This window comes from Ochotona curzoniae, unplaced genomic scaffold (assembly GCF_017591425.1).
Source record: "Ochotona curzoniae isolate NIBS_2020 unplaced genomic scaffold, NIBS_Ocur_1.0 contig_2210, whole genome shotgun sequence".
NCBI classification, from domain to species: Eukaryota; Metazoa; Chordata; class Mammalia; order Lagomorpha; family Ochotonidae; genus Ochotona; species Ochotona curzoniae.
In genome coordinates, this window is record NW_024465369.1 from 30,009,572 (window position 1) to 30,035,519 (window position 25,948).

General features: G+C 39.3%; 1 protein-coding gene across 2 annotated transcripts in view; it reads right to left on the reverse strand.

Moving 5' to 3' along the window:
- STK39 (serine/threonine kinase 39) overlaps positions 1 to 25,948 on the reverse strand; it is a 296,052-nt gene that overhangs the window by 40,263 nt on the left and 229,841 nt on the right. For both annotated transcript variants that reach the window (XM_040971673.1, XM_040971675.1), the window contains 2 exons: positions 22,348 to 22,400; positions 15,548 to 15,616 (listed from right to left, as the gene is read on the reverse strand). In XM_040971673.1, the coding sequence (XP_040827607.1) occupies positions 15,548 to 15,616; positions 22,348 to 22,400 (122 nt within the window). The remainder of the gene's footprint in view (positions 1 to 15,547; positions 15,617 to 22,347; positions 22,401 to 25,948) is intronic.

Consider the following 25,948-nt stretch of genomic DNA (forward strand, 5'->3'; position numbering starts at 1 on the left):
ATCAGGAGGGGCATAGGACTCCCAAACAGGATAATCAAGCTTTCTTCAGTTGAACATAAGGAAAAGATCCTTAGGGGAACAAATCGATTGACATATAGAGGAATGTCAATTAAATTCACAGCTCATCTCTCACAGGAAACTCTACAGGCCAGAGAAATTGGGACATCTTCCAGATTCTAAAAGCAAAGAATTATCAGGCAAGAATAACATACCTAGCAAAGCTTTATTTTGTCTTTGAAAATGAAATAAAATTCTTCCACAATAAAGGAAAGTTAAAAGAATATGCCTCTTGCAAACCTGCCCTACCAATGATTTTTTTTAAAAGATTTATTTATTTATTGGAAAGTCAGATATACAGAGAGGAGGAGAGACAGAAAGGAAGATCTTCTGTCCACTGATTCACTCCCCAAGTGAGCGCAATGGCCGATGCTATGCTGAAGCCAGGATCCAGGAACTTCTTCCGGGTCTCCCACGCGGGTGCAGGGTCCCAAAGCTTTGGGCTGTCCTTGACTGCCTTCCCAGGCCACCTGCAGGGAGCTGGATGGGAAGTGGAGCTGCTGAGATTAGAACCGGTGCCCATATGGGATCCCAGTGCATTCAAGGTGAGGACTTTAGCCGCTAGGCCACATCGCCCGGCCCCCTACAAATGATATTTAAAGGTGTTTTCTTGACAGAGAGGAGGTATAGCACCTACCAAAGCCAAAGGCAAATGTAAAAAACATGCCAGGAAAATAACCACATAACTAAATCAATCAACAACCCATTGCTAAAATGACAGGACCAATGTACCACCTACTTATATTAGCCTTGAATGTAAATGGCTTAAACTCATCATACATCATAGACTAGTAGACTGAATTAAAAACACAAAACCCATCTATTTGTTGTCTACAGGAGACACATTTAACCAACAAAGATCAGCAGAAACTATATTTCATTGATTTTGGTGGTTGTTACCAACTTCATCTCTTCAAAACAGCTTTTTATCATTAAATTCTTCACTGACTCACAGATAATACAGTAGCATCATTTTCTTCAAGAAGGTTCTTGATTTTCTTTTTTATTTCCTCAGTGACACATTAGTTATTCAGTGGCATATTATTTAACTTCATGGCATTGTAAATTTATTTTTTTCCCTTCATGTTGTTGATTTTTTTTGTGGCTTTTAAGTGCATGTATGATAACTGTGTAATGGAGACTATCATACCCAGTTGCATGTTGTTTAACTTCATGGCATTGTAAATTTGTTTTCTTCCTGTTGCTGATTTCATTGTGGCTTTTCACTTGGGGGGATGTATAGTGACTGTAGTAGACACTGACATTTCCAGATGTGAGGATATGGTTCAGTGTGCATCTCTACTTCCAGATTGATGATGGGCTCCCAGTCCAACAATGGGATGTTGGACTCTCAGCCATTGTCCATACCTGGAACAATGGACTTATGACTGTTTATGAGGAACTATGCTGTGATAATAATAGGGGAGAATTCACTTCGTGTGGGAGATTTTGGGAGCGGGCAGAAGAAATCCCAGGCTATGGAACTATATCATACTACCAAAAAAATGAATAACAAAATCATTATGAGCAGCTGTTGCTTATATAAGATCTCGCAAGATCTGGCTCCTGTCTCCTCTTGCCTTTCTTCTTACCATCCTGTTCTAATACACTTCTGGCCACACCAGGAACCAAGCCTATTTTCTCTGCACACACCTACCACAGGCAGGCTTAACCTAAGGTTTCATTCAGATGTCTCCTTCAAAGGGGTTTTCTAGGGAATCTAAACAGGATGACCATTTTATTTATTTATTTTTATTCTTACTTTGCATTACACAGTTTTGTAGGTGTATGGCTTTCCCTTCCTCTCTCCTTCTCACCTTCCATTGCCTCCTGTGTTTTACAGTGATATAGTCCTTCAGCTAGTCATGACTCCAGTGTTCTGCTCTTAATGTGTCATGACATTGTATGTATATTAGGCAATCGTAGAGAATTGAGTATATTGTTGTCAAGGTATATTTAACACTTATATTGGGGGCCTTCTTTTATTCCAAGGTAAAGATGCATATTGCAGTTCTTTGTTTCCTGGTACTCTAGTCTCCATGATATTGTTCTTTTATGAGAATATAAGTGTATACTCAGGCTCAGTTTAATACTGTCTTTCTTTAGTGCATGTTTTGTCTTCTACAAAGCACTTCCCACAAGTGGTCATTTCCCTAACACCTGTGTACTGACTTGCTGATGTCTGCTTCTTGAATTGAATAGCTAAGTTCATGAAGGCACCTTGTCTGTCTTGTTCATTAGATATATTGGACATAAAGTATGTTAGATGCTTTGTCTATTGGGGAAACAAAGCATAGTAGCCTGCTGTGATGGCTCTGTTGGATAATCCTCTACATTGCAAGTGCCAGGATTTCATATGGGCATCAGTTTGTGTCCCAGCTGCCCCAATTCTCTTCCAGCTCCCTGCTTAGGACCTGGGAAAGCAGAGGAGAATGGTTCAAGTCTGTAGGACCCTGCACCCATGTGGGAGACCCAGAAGAAACTCCTGGCCCCTGGCTTCAGGTTGGGGTATTTGGAGAGTGAACGAGCAGATGGAAGATTTTTCTTTTTGTCTCCTTATATCTGTGTAAATCTGCTTTTCCAATAAAAATAAATAAACATAAAAAAGCTCAGTAGTGCCAGAGTCTGAATGACAGGGTGACGGATGGCCTGTCTCCCCACTTATGGGAAGAATCAGACAATTTGTGACTCAATCAAAGAACCCTGGTACTCTGTGGGAGCAGCACTGCATGGTAGACACTAGAGTCCTCATGCTGGCTGTTGACAGTGATGAGGTTTCTTCAACCAGTCTGGAACCAGTGAGCCCACCACATGGAAACCAGCATTGAGATCAAGTAGTTAAAAGTCCCCTGGACCATATATCCTGGAAGACTTCCACTAGTGTCCCGAGGGGGAGTCCCTATTCTTATTGGCTAATCAGTATTTAGTCAGCATGGAGATCTGAACAGCAAGGAGATCTCAGATTATGCTTAGAAGATCAAGCTGATGGAACTATTGCTAATTGAATATAAATATCCAATGCTCACAATTCTCTTAAGGATGAAGAGTTAAAGTTTTATAAAAATATTCATCTTGGAAAGTATCAAAAATTCATTTCTCATTTCTATTTCTTACCTAATAAAAGTCTTCATGAGTACTAAAGAAAAAAAAGCCTTTTTTTCTTTTTAAAAGAAATTCTGAAAGCTTCAGCAAACCTACTGTTCCAGAACTTCAGAAACCCAATAGAATAATCTATAGCATTTTATGTTTCCCGAGAGTAATGTTGTCCAAATCATGTCCTCTCACCTGTATACCATTTTTTCTACCAGACATTAAGTTTCCATTGTACACCATTCTTGTCTTATCACTCAATATCACAGACAGATATAAGAATGAGAGGCAAAATAGTGAAGATGTGTGAGGATTTAATGGGAAACTCACAGGAAAGTCAGGCCATTGTAAAGCTATCCTGGTGTGCTTTCCCATCCCTGTCCCTACAAATCACAGAAAAAGGATAAAATGCAGAGGTGTAACAGTGGAACTCTGATCCCATAGCCATCCATCTGATGGAGAAATGAGTCTTGATTGTATTGAGTTTCTCCAACAACCATATTGTCATTTCAGAAGCGAACTTCTCATGGCTGATTAAATTCCCTAGTGGTTAGAGATTGAGGTAGTGGGCTATTAAGAAAATAGTTAAAAAAAAAAAAAAAAACCAACCAACCAAACCAAACAAAAAAACTGCCTACCAGATCTAATGAGTGTTCCTCATCCACTTTCCGCCATGGTGTAGACTAGTCAGGAAGATGCAAGGTCAGGCTCATGAACTTGCATCTGGGGCTACCACTTCCTGCTGGATGGCTCTATGGCTCAACAGACATGGAATCCTGCAGGAAAATCTCAGATTTATGGAATGGCTACCATGGATAATACAGTGCAGTGGATGCTTCTGAGGAACATTAGCTCAAAGCCAGAGTTGGGCAGAGGTGTGGATGGTATATTGGAGGAAGTGTCAGTGTAGCAAGGAGAACACTCAATCTACTAGAAAATATGTCCGTCCCAAGAAATCCGAGCTCAAAGTATTCTTATAACCTTCCAGGACTAAATGGCATAGGATGAAGAGCGAGATTTTCTTAAAGTTGGAATGAAAGTTCTCTTTGTGTGTGTGTGTGTGTGTGTGTGCGTGAATGGTAACCAAGTTCAAGACACAGGATCAAATTTAAGATCACAGTTAGACAAGAAGCTAAAATAGTGGTAACAAGTTCATATTTAGTAAAGCAGTGACCCAATTCTTTACTTACAACACTTTTGCATTTGATACATAAGAAGATCTCCTATTTTATGGAAATTATTATGAGACAGTGACTTCTCATTGACCTCAACTAGTAGAGTTTAAAAAAATAGAAGTCAGACATCATGGAGCTTGGTAGAGACCTTCATGTAAGACTATTAAAACCATAGCTGGGTGTCTTTTTCTATTTTTAAAATTTAGTTATTTTTATTGGAAGATCAGATATACAGAGAGGAGGAGAGACAGAGGAAGACCCTCCATTTGATGATTAACCCCCAAGCGGCCGCAACGGCTGGAGCTGAGCCAATCTGAAGCCAGGAGCCTGGAGCCTCTTCCAGGTCTCCCATGCAGGTACAGGGTCCCAAAGCTTTGGGCCATCCTCAGCTGTTTCCCAGGCCACAAGCAGGGAGCTGGATGGGAAGCGGGGCCACTGGAATTAGAACCAGCACCCATATGGGATCCTCGTACATTCAAGGTGAGAACTTTAGCCACTAGGCCACGGTGCTGGGCCCTGGGTATCTCCTTATACTTACAAGAGTACACTATTGATACAATCATTAAAATCCATGTAATTCTACAGATTTCTGAAAGCACATGGTCTCTGTCTCTCTTTCACACACACAAACATACACCCTCTTTCTCACACAAACTGATTACAGCCAAAGAAAGCAGTCTATTAATCCAATAGGCTACGCAAAGATAGAGTCAATTTAAATCCTACATACATGTTGGTATTAGAAAAACATCTATTAGCACAAAATTTGGGTTCCCCAAGCCAAAATAAACCTACTTTACTTCCATCAAAAAGACAATCTTATCACACATAGGGATTGGTGATATGGGATTTATTACAATCCAGCTGTGAATGACTTTGATTGGATTGAGTGAAACCTTTAAGCATACTTGACTCTAAATGAGAATAACACACACACACACTATATATATATATATATAAAATATATATATATATATAATATATATATATATTTAATGTTAAAACTCTAAATGATAAATATATTATGTTGAAACTTCTGGGACATGACAGTTGCCTACATTTTTTAAAGTAGTTTTCAACCACTTCTTCCCCTCTCTCCTCCTACCACTATCAGATGGTCTTTACAAAGGGGCACAGTCTGTACACCATATCTGGATGGCTAATCATTTCCCATGAAAATCTGCAGAGGGGCAAGAACAGCAAGTGGCTAGGCTGGGAGAGGATCAGGAATGTCAAGGGCATCACAGCCTAGGGCCTTACTCAGATTGTTGGGACAGTTTCTTCGGTTTCATCCCATGCAATCTTGGGCAGGAGAGTATGATCACCAGATTCTAAAATAATGCTCTGTTAAAGCAAGGGTTCTATTTCACTCATTCTGCTATAAGTTTGTTATAACAAACTTTTACATACATAAAAACACACATGCTACTCTTGGGTCTATGACCAAATTCACACTGAATATGTGTATTTCTGTGCATGTGTGTGCATACAGCCTTTGCGTTTTTACTCAAGTCTGGTTCTCTATATTTTACAGAAGAAAAAGTTTCAAATGAATTCAATTGCTGAATATTTTCAAGTCATTTAGAAATGGAATTCATTCACCTGAAGAGAATTAAAATCAACATCTCATTGCATGGCACTTTTGCTTCACACAGCCCAGTCTATCATTTTAAAATATGATCTCTCAATCTCTGTCATTCTGCCTTTAAAATTAATAAAATGAAAGTTTAAAAAACAGAGGTTTAATAAAACAGAAGCATCAAGCTACAATGAAACTGGCAGTCTTTTTTGAAAACATAAACGCTGTGCTATATTTAACTGCCCAAAATTTACTTCTGGTTTCTGGTAAAAAGTGTTCACGGGAAGTAATCAGTACTGCAGTCCCAAGGCACACATTGTCTCTGATTTCCTGCAGTGTAAGACTTAACACCCGGACAACCCTTAATCAAGAATCACTAGGCTGTATTTACTGACATCATTCAAATAACCTCAAGCCTGACTAAAACCAGAATCAAAAACTTAAGTTGTTTTCTTCCATTTTTCTACAACCATCTGTTGGTATTTAAAAATGATAGTCTAATCATGTCATGAAGACACCGGCTTGTTAATGTTTTATTTTGCTGTAAACATCACAGTGAAACCATGGGACTGAACATCACAGAGACGATACATGTTCACGCTCTTCTGAGGCTTGCACTGTGAAATTCCATGAGTTTAATAAATCCTGATCACTTATAGCAAATTATATAACATATCCCTGATGCGAGCTAGGGCAGACGAGCACTTCAATGCATCTAGCAAGAACAAGCCAAGATTCTGCCACCTGCATCCCCTGGAGCCCGGAGACACACTGCCAACACAAACAACAGACTGTAGGTTGCGGGGAAGAGCTGCTGCCAACCCCAGCAACAATATTAGTTTTAATGAAAACATTATGGTACACACTTATACCAAGGAGGCTTGTCCATATACAGTACCTATGCCATTCAGACACACTATTTTCAAAGTTAACTCAACATGGTTTTCAAATAGGCTCCTACAGGGAAGGCAGAAAGGAGACAGAGATGAGAGAGAAGGAGAGGAGAATGATAAAACAAATAGGACAGTCTCCAAAGGTTGAGTCTTAAGCAGATATAAAAGCGACCAGGAACCTCTAATGGGTGCAAGAGTCACCCAGGATACTTGTTGAAAATTCAAATGTCTACACCTTATGCCTAACATTCCTACTGGCAATGTTCTAGGTTGGAACTTGGAAGTGTACATTTTTAATAAAGCACCCAAGACAAGACTGCAGGCATTGCACAAGTCTGTGCCACATGAGATGCTGTGGTCTCAGCAAGCCCTGGGGAGTGGCAGGGAGAGAAGACTCTTCAGGCCAATGAGATTTCTTTTCAAAGGGCAGGACTCAAAAGTCATGTAGCAAATCCAATTCTGACACAGAAAGAAGAGGGGGAATGCTGGGGTAGGTGGATGGGGAAGCAATTACCTATGGTGATTTGCTCAATACTTTTTATTTAAAAGGGTGTAACAAAATTTGCATGGCCTGAATCATCCAGTATAAAATCTGCTCAATGGGTTTGATTATATTCATTTACCTGCCTACTTATGAAGTGCTCATTTTTTTTTAAGGAGGGGTGTTGGAGGCTCTATAACAGAGTCCTCACCCTACAGACACCAGATTAACAGGAGATAAGGACTAAGAAGAAGGGCAGGGAAAGAGCCCTGGTGGTAGATACCCAGGTGCCTGGCATTCTAGATAGGGAAAAGCTTTCTGCAGATGCTGGAAGGGAACCAGCAGATAGCGTGCACTGCAAGGGAGAGGTTTTGCACTGTTTCTGCCTGTACAAGAAAACAGCATCCCAGAGGTGTGCAGAGTAAGCCGTAATGTCCACTGAGAGAGTTTGTAGGAACACAAGCTAGAAACTTGTTCATTTCAGTGATCACTTGTCAGCCAGACTCAATACCCATCAGAAGATACCATACAAAATGCAGTGATGTAGTTCCTTTCCAGGAAACAGAAATGCTAACATCTGACTCTAAACCCTACTTAAAGGAAACAGAGAGGTATTGTTACAAAACAAGCATGATATAAAGACTCAGCATCAGCAGTGGGTAGAAACTGCTCTGGTTAAATAAGACAAGCAGCTTCTTCTCTATCTATGTACGCTTACACTTCAACCTTGACCTTTGCATTGGGTCATGCAGATACAACTTGAGCAGCTCTGGAGAGCAGGTCATGCATGTGCCTGTTGTATTACACCTGCCAACCAAGCTCCTTTTATTGCTAAGGTTCTACACTCAGCCAATCAGAGTCACAGATACTCTGCATCACAAGTTTGGGAAGAATTTATAACTTTGGTTTTCTTTAGCATGTGTAAGTTCTTGTTGCTGATCTAACTCCTGTATTTACAACACAGAGAGAACATCTATTTTAAGTATTTATTTTTATCTACTTTAAAGGAAGGGGGAGAGAATGGGAAGGAGGGGGGAAGAGGGAGGGAAAGGGGAAGAGAGAGTAAGAAAAACAGAGAGAGAGTGAAAGAGAGAGAATATCTTCCATCTGTGGGGTCATTCCCAAAAACCTTGTACCACCCAGCCAGACCAAAGCATGGAGCCCAGAACTCCATCTTGGTCTCCCATGCAGGTGGCAGCGGCCCAAATACTTGTACCGCCTTCTACTGCCTTCCATAAATGCATTAGCAGGAAGTTGTACAAAACAGTGATTGGGAATTTCTTTTTTTTTTAAAGATTTATTTTTATTATTTTTTCATTGGAAAGGCGGATATACAGAGAGGAGAGACAGAGAGGAAGATCTTCCATCCGATGATTCACTCCCCAAGTGAGCGCAACGGGCCAATACTATGCCAATCCGAAGCCAGGAGCCTCTTCCGGGTCTCCCACGCGGGTGCAGGTTCCCAAAGCTTTGGGCCGTCCTCGACTGCCCTCCCAGGCCACAGGCAGGGAGCTGGAAGGGAAGCGGGGCTGCCGGGATTAGAACTGGCGCCCATATGGGATCCCAGGCGTGCAAGGTGAGGGCCTTTAACCACTTGTGCCACCGCGCCGGGCCCAGTGATTGGGAATTTCAACTAACATTCTGATACGGGATGTGGGCCTCGCAAGTGCAGTCTAGCTCACTTTGCCACATTGCCCACCCCTGGTGAAATGACTTTCTAATTAGCTGCTTTTGAAGAAGCAAAAAAAACCAAACTTCTATGCTTCCTTGCTAGGAGTTACCCCAGGAATTCCTTTTGAAACAACTGGAATGGGGCCAAGTCTGGTCTATTTCCATTTGTCAGCCAACCTAGCCATGTCAGACAAGTAAATTTATACATGCATATCATCTGCACCTTATTGTAGACCTTACTTGTTGCTTTTCTCTAAGCCAATATTTCTTTCCATGGCTTTGTGACTCCAACAATATCTACTTACATATGTGCCTAAAACTGCTTTCTGATTTATGCTTTACAAAATGGTGAATTTAATTTATTTATATAAAATGAGTACATTTCATGATATAGGTTTAAACAGGGGATCCGACTCTTCCCCCTCCTTCTCTAACTCTCCCTTTAAATTTTTTCTAAACATCCTAATGGCCTGTTCATTTGCTTCATAGCAACTAAAAATCCCAATATATAAACATATCACTACATACCAAGTAGAGGAAAAAGGAAAATAAAGAAAAAAAAAGGGTATCATTCTGTTATCCAGGAGTGGAGACCCAGGATATGAACAGCAGTAAATTCCCAGGCTGTTAATCTCACTTTTGCAGATTACATTTTTCGTGTGCCCCATGTATTACTTGTCTCAGATCAGAGAGCATATATGGTATTTGTCTTTTTGGGACTGACTTATTTCATTAAGCATAATGGTTTCCAGCTGGATTCATTCTGCTGCAAAAAATAACATTTCATTCTTTTTATGGCTCAGTGGTATTCCACAACATACATGAACCAAATTTTCTTTATCTAGTCATCCGTTGATGGGCATCTGGGTTGATTCCATATCTTAGCTATTGTGAATTATGCTCCTTTTAACATAGGGGTACAGACAGTTCTTTCATATGCAAATTTAATCTTGTTTGGATATATTTCCAGAAGTGAGTATCTAAATATTCACTGTCCTCCATCATGGTTACACTAGTTTACATTATCCTAAAAGTTACCCACACAGAGAGACCGGTCTTCTATCTGCTAGTTCCCTCCCCAGATGGTCACAAATAGCCAGGACTAAGACACATTGAAGCTAGAAGTCAGGAGCTTCATCCAGCTCTCCTACGTGGGTTCAGGGGCTCAACCACTTGGGGCCATGCCTTGCTGCTTCCCCATGTACATCTACAGAGAGGTGCATGGGAAGTGGAACATCTGGGACAGGAACTGGATCCCATATGGGATGCCACCAGCCCCCAGCACAAGTGGGTTTATGACTGCAGTCCACAAATAGTACATTTAATTTCTTTACTGCCCTGTTCCTACACAAAAGCAATAACTCCATGTCACTACACTGACACTTCTTCATCAAAGGTAGGTTGCCCTGAAACTAAATGTTTAAGATTTTTTTTAACCTAAAATATGTTTCCTATATTATACTAAAGGTCATAACATTCACTTTTCCATAACATACACTTTTGGATTTTTTAAGCTTTCTTTAAACCACCATAAGCACTAATTCCAATTCAAAAGAAAATTCTGATGAGAACAGATTTTTAAAATGTATCAGAATTTTAGCTATTTTATAGTATAGAAGCCAAAAAAAATTGCACACCTAAAAAATCATTCAAACCTCTCTATGAAATGGCCTATTTTTTTTCTTGCACAGCTCTCCTCAAGTGAGCCATTCTATTTGCAGAGGCTCCTTGAATTTTGCAATCTTGAAAGTAAGATTGTTAAAACATCAGATTCTTACACTGAAAGCACCCTTCGTTTCAGAAGTAATTGTTATGAAATAACTGTGTTTCAGACTGGAAATTGTTTCTAATATCTTTATGGAAGGCAAATTGAAACGCAGTTTAGGGCACTGGGAACATAGTGGTCAACAAAACATAAAATGCATGGCCTTCAAAAATCGTACCCTCTAGAAAATACTCTATTGTCTAATTAATGAAACAAATGAAATACACAGCCTATTGGGCAGGGAGAAGCTAGACTGAAAAATAAAGTAAGGAACAAGACTGGAAAGTCAGGAGTGGGTTCAGTTTTAAGCAGGCTGATCAAGAAAAGTCCCACCATGAGGTGATATTTCAGTCCTGGACATGTGGGGTGAGCATGTGCGTTCTTACAAGAAGGAATAACCTGTAAGAGGAATAGCCAGTGCAAAGCTGGCATGGCTGGTGGGGAAATTTAGAAGCCTGTGGAGTGACAGAATGAATACACAGTGTAGGGAACTGCAGGCCATTGAGACGTAGAAATCCACTAGGTAGCTTTAATGAAAGCATCAATGTGATATGGCTTACTTGTGTACCTGGTAAATAATTTACATGTACAATTCACCTTTTTCCAAGTGTACAACTGGAGGGCTTTTTCAGTAGTCACATACTTACAATTTCAGATGATTTTCACCACACTAAGAAGAAATCCCACATTCCTGAGGCATCCCTCTTCTTTCTCCTCAGTCCTAGTCTGGAACCACTCACTACTCTACTTTGTGACTCAGTGAACATGTCACTTATAAACAGAATCCCAGGACAGGTGGTCTCTGTGTCTGGCTTACTTTACCTGGACCTCCCTGGCTGATGGGATGAGAACAAGTTGAAGGAAAGACACCAGTGAGGAGATGGATGTCAGCATTCAATGACACGAAAAGGGCTTTATAAGGATAGGTATGTGTTGAGGGGTATCGGATGGGGAGAGGGAACTGGGCGTGGAATATGAGAGAAAGGAAAGGCAGGTGACACTCCCAGGGTTCCTGGAAGGAGGAAGCTGACATCAGCCACCCAGCACAAGAGACCTGGAGGAGCAGGTTGGGAAAAACGCCAGAGGCTAGATTTTAAAGTAAAGGTGGAATGTGTGTTTCCTTCATAGGAAATATGCTAAAAAGGGAGCGTGTGAGTTGAATTCAACTGACAGGTTTGGGTCAGACATCTAAATCTGGGAGTTAAAGCATTCCACACCACAAAACCAGATGAGGCTACTAAAGTAGTATACAATTAGAGAAGCATTCCAAAGAAAGAGTCCTTGAATCCTTCATAGTTTCACAGACACTGAGATGGGAAGACCAGTAAGATGGGAGGCCCATGAGAAGCTGGACCCTTAAAAGCCAAATGAAAAAATTTTCCTTATATTTTTACTCATTTTGTGTGAAAGGCAGGCTGACAGAAACAAAACATTTCAATCCATTGATTTACTGTTCAAAATATTTGCTTGCAATAATTGGGACTGGGCCAGGCTGATGCCAGAAGGCAGAAACTCAATCCAGGCTATGCATGTTGACAGCACAGACTCCACTTGAGCCACCACCTGCTGCCTTGCAGGAATGGACAGGACAGCTGGGACTCAACCCATTCACTTCTACCACACGGAATGCAAGAACTCCAAGCAGCAGCTTAAGCACCTACTCCCCCCAATGAGAAAGTTTACAATGGTGAATGGCACTGTCAACTCCATTCAAGGCTATGTCTAGGCCAAGCGGGAGAAGACCTGAGAATTAACCTCAGAGTTAAGTGCCTGGTTGTCCTTAAACCGCAATTTCTCTGCCTGTCTCCTATTACACATGATCTTAGCCAAAAGGCCGAGAAGCCTGTCTCCTATTCACTCTACTTTTGCCTATCAGCTGAGTGTGTTGTTAAATGTGCCACTGAAAAGACTCACTTAAGTGAACTGAGGATGCCCAAAATCTAACCTGAGCAGGTTCAAAAAACGGTGGCAAGAAAAGAATGGCGTTGTGGTATGGCAAGTGAGGCCACTTTTTTTTTTTTAGCCCTAGCATCCCTTACAATGCTTCCAGTCCCAGCTCTTCTACTGCTGATCCAGCTCCTTGCTAACAGGCTTGGCACCTGGGAAAGCAGTGGAAGGCATCTCAAGTGCTTGAGCCTCACACACCTAAAAAGGATATTCAGTTGTAATCCTAGGCTTTTGGTTCCCGCCTGGCCTAACTCCAGCCACTTGGGGAGTGAATAAGTGGATGTCAGATTTCTCTCTCCTCCTTTCCTTATCATTTTGCCTTGAAAAAGAAAAAGGTAAAAAAGAAAAACACCTCAGGCATTCTTTTGCTAAGTTTAGGTAGAAGGAGATGAATAGGTATATGGCAAATGGAATGACGATTCCTTAAAGGTGAGTTAAATGAGAACATATTCAGCCCTGGCACTGTGGGTGGCTGCTGCCCTTCTGATCCAGCTCCCAGCTGACGTGTCTGTAAAAGTGGAAGATGGCCCAAGTTCTGTATTCCTGCCACCCACACAGGAGAAGTGGATGGAGCTTCTGACTCTCAACTTTGGCCTAGCCAAGCACTGGTCATTGTGCCCTTCTACAGAGGGGGTGAACCTGTGGGTAGGAGCGATTTCTCTCCATTTCTCGCTCTTTCTTGCTCTGGCAACTTTTTCAAAATAAATAAACAAATTAAAACATGCATATGCTGGTGGACTACGTCTAGTAAAGGGGGAATGAGGTGATATAGGAATGGGTAGCAAGCTTCTGGGATTGGTCCCAGTAGACCAGATCGAACACACTGTATCTGTTTTACAAACAACAACTAAAATATAAAATGCCATCAATTGATCCAGAAAAGGAAAAAAAAAAGGCCGTTATTTTTTTTTTTCCCAGAAGACATAAAAATCATCATTATTTACAGTTACCTAGATTTACTTTTCAAGGCTAAGAATCCAGATTCTACGTAAATTCTAACAAGGTAGTGTCATGGTCACAGGCAAGCTCAAGGCTTGTTGTGAAAAGGCCAAACTCAAGGACCACTACAAACTGCAATGTTTCAGACATCTCTTCTGACCTCAGTTTTTCACCCACTAAATATTGATTTAAAAAATCTATCTGCTCTACCTTCATGGATGCTAATGATAAATGTGATTTGTGAAAGTTGTCTATGAATCCTTATATGTGATGTTTGTGCAAGGTATTCTGGATGTTACTATACAATAAAGCTAATATAAAATTTTAATTATTTTTATTACTGCCTTACTTTACACATAGGAATATTTAATCTCTAAGAAGGTGAAAAAGAGAAAATGATCGTTTTTAAAAAGAGAATGAACAGTTCAGACATAGGAAAAAAAAATAAAAGTTTTTGAGATATGCATGTTATGAGGGAGGCTTCTAAGATTTGTGGATGGGCCCAGAGTGGTATCCTAGTGGCTAAAGTCCTTGCCTGGCATGCGCTGTGATCTCATATGGGCACCAATTCATATCCTGGCTGCTCCAATTCCCATCCAGCTCCCTGCTTGAGATCTGGAAAGCAGCTGAGGATGGTTCAAAGCTTTGAAACCCTGCATCCAAGTGGCAGACCTGGAAAAAGCTACTGGCTTCAGATTGGCTCAGCTTTGGCCATTGTGTCCACTTGGGGAGTGAACCAGCATACGGAAGATTTCTCTCTGTAAATCTTTCTCTATATAAATAAACAAATCTTTTTTAAAAAGTTTGTAAAATATAATTAGAAGATAATAAAAAATTTCCACAAGGTGTTTGAAGCCTTTCTGAACTTAAAAATAACATCAATACATTGTACATGAACTATGCTCTGATTTCTTTGTTTTCTTCTTTGAAAAATTCAACAACAGTTTTTTTTTTTTTATCAGATTCAGCCAAGCCTGGAGCTCAATAAGAATTCCACAAAATTTGACTTCAGACCTAAGCAAGACAAGACATAGTGAAGGATGTGACCTCACAGCTCTGCATGACTATCTCTTACTCTGTTCCAAACCACCTACCAGGACCTACCCAAAAGGAAAGGTGAGTCTGTTCTCAGCATCTTTCTGCATGAGAAATATGAACGGGTATTTAAAAGAAGATTTCTGACTGTTACTTTCATTCATGAATGCATTTTCCTTTCTGGCTGCTTGTATGTACCATCGGTCTCTTGAAAGAAGACATGTCTTACAACATGAACTGTTCTCCCTAGTTTAAACTAAGACACAGAGATGCTTTTTACTTTTTTAAAAATAAATGTTAGAGAAACAGGAAAAATTCATGAGTTCGGAATTAAAAGGAGGAACCAGAGGTGAGTGGATTTTCTTACACTTGGTTAGGAAACTCAGAGAAGAACCACCTGTCAGGGAGGAAGTAGAGGTGGAGCAGGAATCCTTATACCTGCAAAACTATAATATGGAAAAACAAACAAACAAACAAACAAACAAGAAAACCTCTCCATCATAATTTGGAGCGTGGACTTCACAGCATCTTATTTCTCAGACTTTATGGCTCTTGAATTTTACTTCTGGATTCATTGTTATATTTCCAGTAAGTGAGGCTTGTTCTTGCACAAATCATGTCCATCAAATATTGAGGAGCAAACATGTTTAAATAAATATATATTTATATACATATATTATGGTATTAAAGTTACTTTAATTTGTGACCAATATGAATAAAGCTATTGCATTTATAACTACAAAAAGACAGTTATATTAAGAGATACTGAGAACATTAAATATACTTTCATATAAAAATAGGAAGTCAGGAATTTTTCAAAAATCCAGACTCAATTATTCCTTAATGAAAACTTTTTCCCCTAACACATTTTCATTCATTCAACCAAATGACACTGCATACTAAAAAACAATTTACCTATAACTACATCATGACCATCCACCAAGCCAGCAGAGAAGAGCTCTTGAGACACACCATCTGCCGTATCTGTCCAAATGTGAAATGAATATGTATTAGCTACCATAAAATGAAAAATCAACAATCTAGTACAATGGAAAATATACATTTTTCATTTACTAAAATTACCCACATGAGTATTAATTCAGCAATTCAGATTCTAGCAGGAGGAAAACAAACTCAAGCAACGTAAGACACTGTGCCGTGTGCAATTCGTATCTTGCTACTTATTCAACAGAAATTACACAAAAACACTCTTTCAGCTTTGGTAGAACAAAAAGTTTTGCTGTCTGGCTACTATCTTAATTGAACTTCGAATGCACCCCTGGAATTTACACCTCTTTACCATAAAAAAAAAATTCTTGCAAGGTAATTGCCAGCTGTCAACAACCCTTTTTTCCCCTACCATTAGGAAATCGTAGTTATTAGGAATATCTACTATTAGGAATAGCAGATATTGAGTCAGAATTTACGGCAAAATGGGTAGCATCTGATAGGATCTTTTATTTGATATAAACACCCAATGAGCTTCTTGAATTTAAGATGGGCTATTCAAATTTTACACTGTTAAGAAATTCCCTTATCATGACATTGATCATTTCACAGCAACAGATTCATTCTCCTAGAAAATGTGGCTGAATAAAATAATGTAGTTTCTCAATGGTAAGTGACAGGAGTTAGCAATCTCATAAAGATGGCCCTGAAAGGGGCTATGGCAAGTGAATAGAGCTGAAATTACTTAATTGAAATGTTATGAATGAACATGATAATGCTGTTATCTTCCATTTTAAAACTCTGTAAAAAGAAATTGATAAATTGCAATGTGCACAAAAGAACCACTGTAACTGTATTTCCCCAAGGGAGACACTCAGTCCCCACGGTCTTCGGGCATTCAGAAATGCTGGAGGATGAGAAGAAACTGGCTAAGCAGGCTGTGACAATTCACATGGTAGTTTGACATGTCTTGCAAAGTCAGGGATTTTCTGAAGGAACAGCTACTGAATCAAACAAGCACCTATAGTCAATTATAATCTGTTATGCCAAAATGCACCTTCAATACAACCCTGGTTTCCTTACTTAACCTCTGCTTCAGAACTGGTGACCACAAACGATCCTGTGTGCTTGTGTGTGTGTGTGTGTGTGTGTGTGTGTGTGTGTGTGTGTGTGTGTGTTTGTTCAAGCACATAAATATTTGGCTAAATGTACACGTCATAATTCTTGAGTTATGAAACTTTATGCCAAATGGCAACAGATGATGAAGCAGTACCCAGTGATCACCTAAAATGCATTTAAACTTTTGTTTTTGTGTACTTCTTTTCTTTTAAACATATGGGGCTCCACTTCCAAAATCAGCAATAAAAACTTGAGACTCAATGTATATTCTCTATATTTCTGGAGAAGTTGTAGTATTGTACATTTTGTTGATTTTATTTCATAATGAGATATAACAAAGTGGGACAAAATTATGTCAAGAGAAAAGACATGTATGAAATTCTTATTAAATTGTGAGGGTCCATATAACGTCAGCCAGTCTTGGGATCTGTCCTCACCCAATACACAGAATACAGTGTATGAACTTTTCTTCATGATAAAATGATCTCCTATCATCAACAAAGGGCAATATGATCGAAAGGTTCTGCTCTAACTGGGCTTAAGCGTTCTGAAGCTGCTAGAACATTCAGCTTCATAGCCATCTCACCCTGGGACTGGATTAAGGTGTCTAGCCTAGCAACTCTTGGCATACAGTAGACAGTACTAGGTCTCCACCAACTGCCCATCTGGTAAAGCACAGTGCTGGGCCCGGCGCGGTGGCGCAAGTGGTTAAGTCCTCGCCTTGCACGCCTGGGATCCCATGTGGGCGCCGGTTCTAATCCCGGCAGCCCCGCTTCCCTTCCAGCTCCCTGCCTGTGGCCTGGGAAAGCAGTTGAGGACGGCCCAAAGCTTTGGGACCCTGCACCTGCGTGGGAGACCCGGAATAGGCTCCTGGCTTTGGATCGGCATAGTATCGGCCCGTTGGGCTCACTTGGGGAGTGAATCATTGGACGGAAGATCTTCCTCTCTGTCTCTCCTCTCTGTATATCAGCCTTTCCAATAAAAAAATAATAAAAATAAATCTTTAAAAAAAAAAAAAAGCACAGTGCTACGTTACCACCCGCTCTAAAGCACCAATTGGACCTTACACCAGCATACGGAGCTACAATCACAGAGTGTAGCTGCAGGTGAAATAGTCAAAGCCCCCACACCCTCCAAGACACATTTATTCCACGAAGTTCCTGGCTCCTGGCTTTGGAACTGCTCTGCTCTGGCTGATGGAGCAACTTTGAAAGCGAGCTGGTGGATGTAAAACTTCTTTCTCTCTCCCTTTCTGTCTTCCCTTTTGTAATTCTGCCTTTCAAATAAAACTAAATAAATCTTTTTTTAAAAAAGGTTAGATACCACATGTTTGCCTTGATTTAACTTGTAATTTTTGTTTGGTTGTTGGTTATTTTTTTGAACCTGTCATTGATACTGTCTCAACCCAGATGTTTTGAAGAATGGAACTTGCATTATTTTTAACATATTGTTTACCCAATACTATGTCAATTAATTCCATAATGTTGTATATTGATACTGAGGTTTTGTTGGGGCTTTTAACTGACCGGATCTTTACTCTGTTAGCCCTATCTTCAGACCAGAGAAGGTCTCCCCAAGAGGCCACTGAACTTATCTGGACAATAAGACGCTGGACTTTATGCTAGGTATGTGTTTGCAAGGAAGGAATCTCAACTGAACTTGAACTGTGGTTATGCAACAAGGTGGAGGAATCCACCATGGGGGGAGGGGTATGGGAGGGGTGGGGGGAATCCCCAGTGCCTATAAAACTGTATCACATAATACAATGTTAACAACAATAAAAAAAAAGATATTAAATAAAGAACTGAGTAGCGACGGAAAGATAGTGTATATAAGAGTTTTACATGTAAGGTCGTGTTAAGATTAATTGTGAAAAAGTTGTTAGCTACCATATCAGATTTTTTGTTTTTCAGAATAACTTGATTTTAGAGAATTCTGAAAGCTCTGCTAAGCAGCTGATGAAATGTCACAGCAGAGGACAAACCAAGACTATGAGAATAACTGGCAGACTTCGTATTCGGGGAGTCTGCTCTTGCGGCTTTGGGCTCTGATCTCTTGCGTCTTCATTCTTATCCAAAATCAGTCATTAAAACTTGAGCTCCTGCGTATGCCTGCTTTGTGGATTGAGGAGTACAAGAACGTGCAAGCATGTCTGGTTAACTATTTTGGGATTTGTGACCAGCAGGTTGGATTCAGGAGCCAGCCTGATGAGTTGTGTGAGGATATTTGTCACTGGATAGTTCTGTGTCAAATAGATGCTCGCATGCTACTTGGTTAAATTCCTCTGTTGTGTTATAACTGGAGTGAGAAAACAATCATGATAGAATATCTATATATTTTTTTTAGAAAACCAGAGTTTTAGGGTTGAAAATAACGTTTAGGATATAAAACAAGGTTCCCAAATGCACACGTGAGTGAATTGGACGGACGCTCAGTAGCAGCTGAAAAAAAAAAAAGCTACACTGAGGGTATTACTAAAACAATACCACAGTGACTGACATTCTCAAGTGATCAAAGTGAGACATGTCTCCTACTGTTTTTCAAGATAGTTAATCATTAGTTGAGTCATAGCCAAGCAGCAAAGTCTCCCTGGTTCGCCAGAATTGGAAATAGCTTATATCTATCAGCAGGCAGTGATTTGTATGCATGTAAGATATCAGTAATGGTTCATAAGTGAAATGTGAAATTCAGTTATTTCATGTTTCACTGGTACTTTTTAAGCTAGTTAACATTCTTGGTTTGTAAGTAGGTTAAATATTCATACAGCAATGTCTGGCTTCCAGAGCACAGACACAAAAAGGGCTTTCCTTTAAAGGAGGACAGAGGATATTTCATGTGTTTGTTACATACCTAATGGCATTGACTTCCTCACATATTTGCAGTATACAGGGTAGGCACACACAGAGTTACTGCAGACAATGTCTGAGTAGCAGCAGCTTGGGGATCACAGTGGTAGACACAGAGCTTTCATTAGCAATCAGTCTGCACAGGCACCCAGGGAGGCACAGGGAAGGCTGGCCATCTGCAACCCCTCCCAAGCTATGCTGTGGGATCTGTTTGAGCAACAGAAAGCAGGACCTCTGACATTATGCTTCCCAAATGGAGTAGCCAAAGCCAGGACAAATGGTCCAGTAAGGCAGACAAGGTCATCTTATCCCGAAATGTGCTTCCTGGGTAGCTCTTAAAAATTTAAATTGATTTTCATTGTCATAGTTCATTTTAGACAATTAGATGCAAAGAAAACAAACCTTAGGTTGGAATCTATTATTTCTTCTTACTAGACTTAAAACATTTATTCCACCAGTATGTGTATTTTTATCACAGCATTGCCTGACCAATATATCTATGTTATGACAGAATAAGATAGCTTTTTAATCTTGCTACTTGATGTTACACAAATTCAAAGACTGACTCTAAAGTGTCAAAGTTGAATATTCTCAGAAAGATTGATGAACAAGTTTATGATGGTCTCGGGTACATTTATTTTGTAACAGACACTACATTATTTTGCTTTAATTTAAATATACTAGCAGTCATAAAATCTTGGCATTTACAAAAGACTAAAGATCAGGGACCAGAGAGTCTATGGCCATATAAAACCCAGGAAAGAATTCGGTAGAGTGGCATTTTTTGAACATGGGTATGGGTTGTTTGTCTTAGCAGTTTACCTGCCAACTGGGTACATATCATCGTACCTGGAGGATCAAGTCCTGGCTCTGCTGCCAACTCCTACTTCCTGCTAACACATAGACCCCAGGAAGCTGCAAGTGACAACTCGAGTGTAAACTGCCTGGGTCGTCAGGTCTGAGTGTCCAGCACTGACATTCAGCTTGGCTTGGCTCCAGCCACTGTGGGCATTTCAAGAACAAGCCAGAAAATGCAAATAACATACTCTCTCTGCCTGTCAACACAAACAAACAAACAAACAAACAAAAAAACAAAGATGAGGATGAGCATATTTAGAAAAATCTCTCCAGTTTCCCTCACACTGTCCACCAGTCACTTTGGCTTTCAAGGAGGTATGGGTTTGTGTCTTCTTGCAAGTGATAGAATAAGGCACTCAAGGCAATTTCCTGATCAGCTATCAAGTTAGAAATGCTCTTTAATAAAATTAAAACATATAGTAGTAATGTTAATACATTCAAATGAGAGTATTATCATCTTACAAACATTAATAAATTTGAATTTTAGAGATTAACATATTTTAGAAAGGTATGCAATATAAAAATTGGGGTATTTTCATGTGTATAGAAGTCATGTGTTTAGAAACCACAGTTTAAGGGGATAAAGTTATAGTCTTAAAACACTAGAATCTGAATTTTATACCTTTGTGGTACAGAAGTATAGATTAAATTTAATAGTGGCAACAGAATCTTTTTTTAAAGACTTAGTGATTCTTAAAGGCAGAGCGCCAGAGAGGGAGAGACAGAGGTAGCCACAATGGCCAGTTATAGGCCAGGCTAAAGCCAGGAGCTCCATTGGGTCTCCCTTTCAAATGGTAGCAGCATGAGCACCACTTTTTTTTTTTTTTCCTTCCCAGGGACATTAGCAGGGAGGTGGATTGAAACTGGAACAGCCAGGACTCAATGTAGCACTCCAAAACGGGGTGTCTGCATAACAAGGGGTAGCCTAATTTGCTGTGCCACAGTGCTGGGCCCTATGATGTTAACAACTAAACTGGGTCTTGCAAAACTCTTCAAACTTGTATATGCTGTTCATCTATCAATTATCCAAGATTGCATTATTTCCATTTTAATTGAAAGGCAGATATGTTGAGAGAGAGAAACAGACAGACAGACAGAATGATCTCCTATTAATTGGTTTTGGCTCATTCCCAGATGGGTGGCAGGGATGCACTCCCAGATGCATGACTTGCTGCCTCCCAGGGTATACATTAGCAAGAAGATGGAAACAGTAGAGCCAGGACACAAATCCAGATACACTAATATCAGATGTGGATATTCCAGTTGGAGTCCTAACTGCTGTGCCAAACACCTGCCCCGAACTAAGATTTCTTGATGTTCTCCTCAATGTCAGACTCTTTGCCAGGTGTGAGAGACAATAAAAAAGAATTACACAGGCTTCTATGATTTCCAGGCATCCAGCAGCTGAAAGAGCAGCCAGGACAGCCCATAAGCAGTTGTAATAACTTATTTAAAATACTCAAACTGCATTCAGCTGCAAGACTGGCATTGTTTGTACCAAATCTACCTTGGCATCTACAGCAAATATAACAATTCCTCTCCAGTAGAGGCTTCCTGTAAGTAGAAATGAGAACAGACAGACAAAGCATGTTATCTTTTCCTTATCCCATTGCTCGCTGTGCAGACCCTCAATGGGACTGCTGAATTCTCATCATACTCATTCCAGTTTCCCTAAGCCTGCTTCACCATGCTGTACTTACTGCCATGGCTGGGCTACTATATCTAATTTATATATGTATTATACTGCGCAGTACATGTCCCTGGGATTCATGTAGTCAGCACTGGTTCAGTTAGGACTCTAGAATTATCAGAAGTCTTTCCTTCCGTTTCACTTCTGTCTCCCTTCCTTTTCATAAGCATCTATGGAGTGCACATTATAACTACATGCTTGGTGAAATCACTTTCAGAAACATAGCTGACATATTAATTTCAATTAAAACTTACCTCTTCCTGGAGTAAACTCAAATCGTATGTCATTAAGCTCCTTTCTGGAGTTTCTGAAATATATAACATATAGCACATTAAAATCTAATGAAGCAGAATTTAATCAAATTAAATGTATTCCAATTTTTATGATATTACTAACATGCAGAAAATGTTTTATATTTTTTGGTTACTTACAAATAAGAATCCCAATTAGAATACACGGTTACAATAACAGTGAATGAAAAGTCTGATTAATTGATTCAAAGTACCTTACATGAACATGCCTATGTTAAAAAATTCTCAGAAATAAAATGTTCTCATTATAAAATCTACACATTAATTCACAATCAAATCACTTTACAGTTTAAAATCTCAGAGCCATCTGGTCTAAAATATATGTTATCCAATGTGTTTTTCCCATGGAAAAAATTACCAAATAAATTTTAAAACTCAAGCAAGGCATATTGTGTTAATGATAGTTAAGAAAAAAACACGAAACATTAAATCATACAACAAAACACTTAACCCAAATTATAGTTTTGAAAGTGAAAATTTTTACTTGAATACCAAGAATCCATGAATGTTGTGAAACAGCTCATTAAATATATAAAAACCTGAAGTAAATGCAAAATGTTTATATAAAATGAATACATATATGCTATACTAAATAATTAAAAACATTAAATGATACTGCTTAGATAGGAAAAAAAATCTCTAAGATACAAGCATTCTGTTGACTGAATTCCAAGAAATGATAATAAGGGACAGTCAGCTATAAGTAGAAAAAAATTTTTTACACTCTAATAAGAATAGATGTTGGAATTCAAATTAGTAAGGATGCTTTATGAAACTGTAGCGAAAAATATCAACTAGTAATTCCCATCAGAACTCAAATATGAGATCAGCTACTGAAAGCATCTAGAGTCAGAGATGCACTGAACATCACTCTCCTGGTGCCAGGTGAGACTCAGCAGGTCCTCTATGGTCCTGAAGCTTCCGCACTCTGAAACACTGCCTTGTCTCCCAGTCTGCCACCTCATCTCAGCTCTTTATGTTCTACCACATCACACCTACCATACTCAAGAGCAGACAAGCCCAGACAGATGCAAAAGGCATGGCGCATACTGAGAAAACCCTGTTTTCCAGAAAGGCAGGCCTGAGTCGGACATTTACTCATTAGATAGGAGAGAGAAGTAGAGTGTTGAGGACTCACATGAGCCCAAGCCTTAACACATCCAATATCTCCCACCTTTGTTCTCCATGTTTGTCACTGTTCTTCTGGAAGCTAGAATGGGATCAGGGGACTTCAATAGATAGGAGAACCACACAGGAAACGGCAGATATGGACAGAGTTTTGAGAGACGATTGCAGGATCCAGACACAATCACTGCCTCGGTAATGGGGTGTGCCATGAACACACCCCACTTACACAGCCTGTAGTTCCTTCAACTACTGATGTCACCACCCATAGACACAAAACTTTCATTATGTGGATTTCTCAAACTTTCTGAATGCACGGAGCCTTGTATATCCTTTAAAAATGTATTGAGGAGGACCCCTTTTTTGTTTGAAAATAACAATTAAAACCACTGCAGTTAAGATACACATTTTAAATAAAAGACAGCTTTCCCTTTCCAAAAGGAAAGTAACTCAGTACAGAGAGTTCCTTAAATTTATATTTTTGTGAACTTCCTTAATGTCTGGTTTAGGATACACAGGTTCTTACAGTTGCCTCTGCAACCTGGTACATTGACAAATGTCATATTGTCAGCCGCCCAAAAACCTCTGCAAATGTGTTAAAAAGGACAGCAAAAGAGGCAAAATTATCTCTTAAAATTATTATAAAAGTCTATATATCTGTAGATACTATATCTGGTTTCAATTAACTATAGATCAAATGCTGATAAAAGCTGTATCTGTGTAGAGAACATACAGACATTTTCCTTATTATCCTATGGACGATACAATAACTATATTACATTAGGTATTATAAGTAATTGAGAGATGATTTAAAGCATACAGGAAGATGTGCATAGGTTATATGTAAGCACTACATCATTTTGTCAAAGGAAATTACAGGGCAGATTTTGTGCATAGGTTAAGCTGTCACGCTTTCTACGTCTCTGCTTTTCTGCCTTTCATATGAATTAATAAATAAACCTATTAAATAAAAAGAAAGTACGTGGGGGACTTGAGCATCCAAGAACCTGTTTATTCAAGGGGTAGCCTGGTATCATCCTTGTGTAAATACCTAATATGTCTCAGTTGGTTGTAATGATCAGCCTTTGAGATAAACATGTAGGTATTAGCTGCTCGTCTATGTTTAGGTCACTAAAATTCAATGGCTTTATCAAGTTCATAAACTTAGCAAGTGGCAGAGTGGAAGCCAATAATTCCATATTGGAAACATTTAGTGCAAATAGAAATGTTCCTTTACTTTCATGATTCAGAGAAAACAATACTGTTTAAAGACTTTTACACGTTACCATAAACAAAATGATCAGCAAGCATTCATTTCTTCAATAGTTTTGCTGTGTGTACTAGATGGGAAGAAAGGTTAAATTAGAACTAAAGCACTCCAACAAGAAAAGCCAATCAGTTGGAAAGCAAATCTCTATACAATATTTAAAATACAATAACAGAAGGAGCAATCGAATGAATTCTGTCACTCTTTTTGTCTGGCCCTCTCTTTTCGTAAACACTGTTGTGTAGTATGTTCCATCACAGGCATGAGAAGTGAGCCATAAAAATGCAGTATACCAATATGCACAATCTGCAGACTATAACAACTGTGATTCAAGTTTTGGGGGCTGCCTACTCAATCTTTTACAACTCTCCTCCTAAAATACTCGCTTTATAAAGATCACAGTGCTTGACTGTGAGTTGTAGGCTTGCCCCCCCATCAACATGAGATATATTTGGAAAAATGCCTAATTGGATGTAACCGCTGAAGGTCATCCTTTAACAAAGAACTAATCTTTTCATGCTCATACTTAGCACCTTTAATTGAAAGTATATTTACTCCAACTAGTATGGCACAAGATACTCTCGATTTCAAGAAGGCTCAAAGCATGCATAATTTAAGGATAGAGATGGGAAACAACAAAAATGTGAGAGTAACTATTTCAAAACCCAGGTTGCCTTTGAAATTACAAACAAAACATTATTAATCCTGAAATTTAAAAAAAAGAGTTGAATTGGATAAGGCATACACCTTTATTGTTCACTGTGTGCATATATTGCATAAAAAATACAACTGCCTAAAGGGATCCTGTAGGCAGGAAATTTACTTTTTTTTTTTTTTTAATAAACAGGTAGTACAACCAAATGGTTTTAAAAAGGAAAAGTACAAGAAAATATTCTGTAAAAATGAGCCCTCTTACTCTTGTCACCCAAAGAACTGGCTCCCTTCCCAGAGGCAATCAATGTTTTAGGCCTTTCATGCATTCTTCCTGATATGTTTTATGCATACACTGGCAAGACACATATCTAATACTATGCCCACTGCTCTTTATTAACCACTCTTAACTTGATAATATATCTCGGCATTTTTCCGTATTAATGCATACCTCTCTCATTCTTTTCTCCATAGCTATGTGCTCTTCTTTCATGTGATACA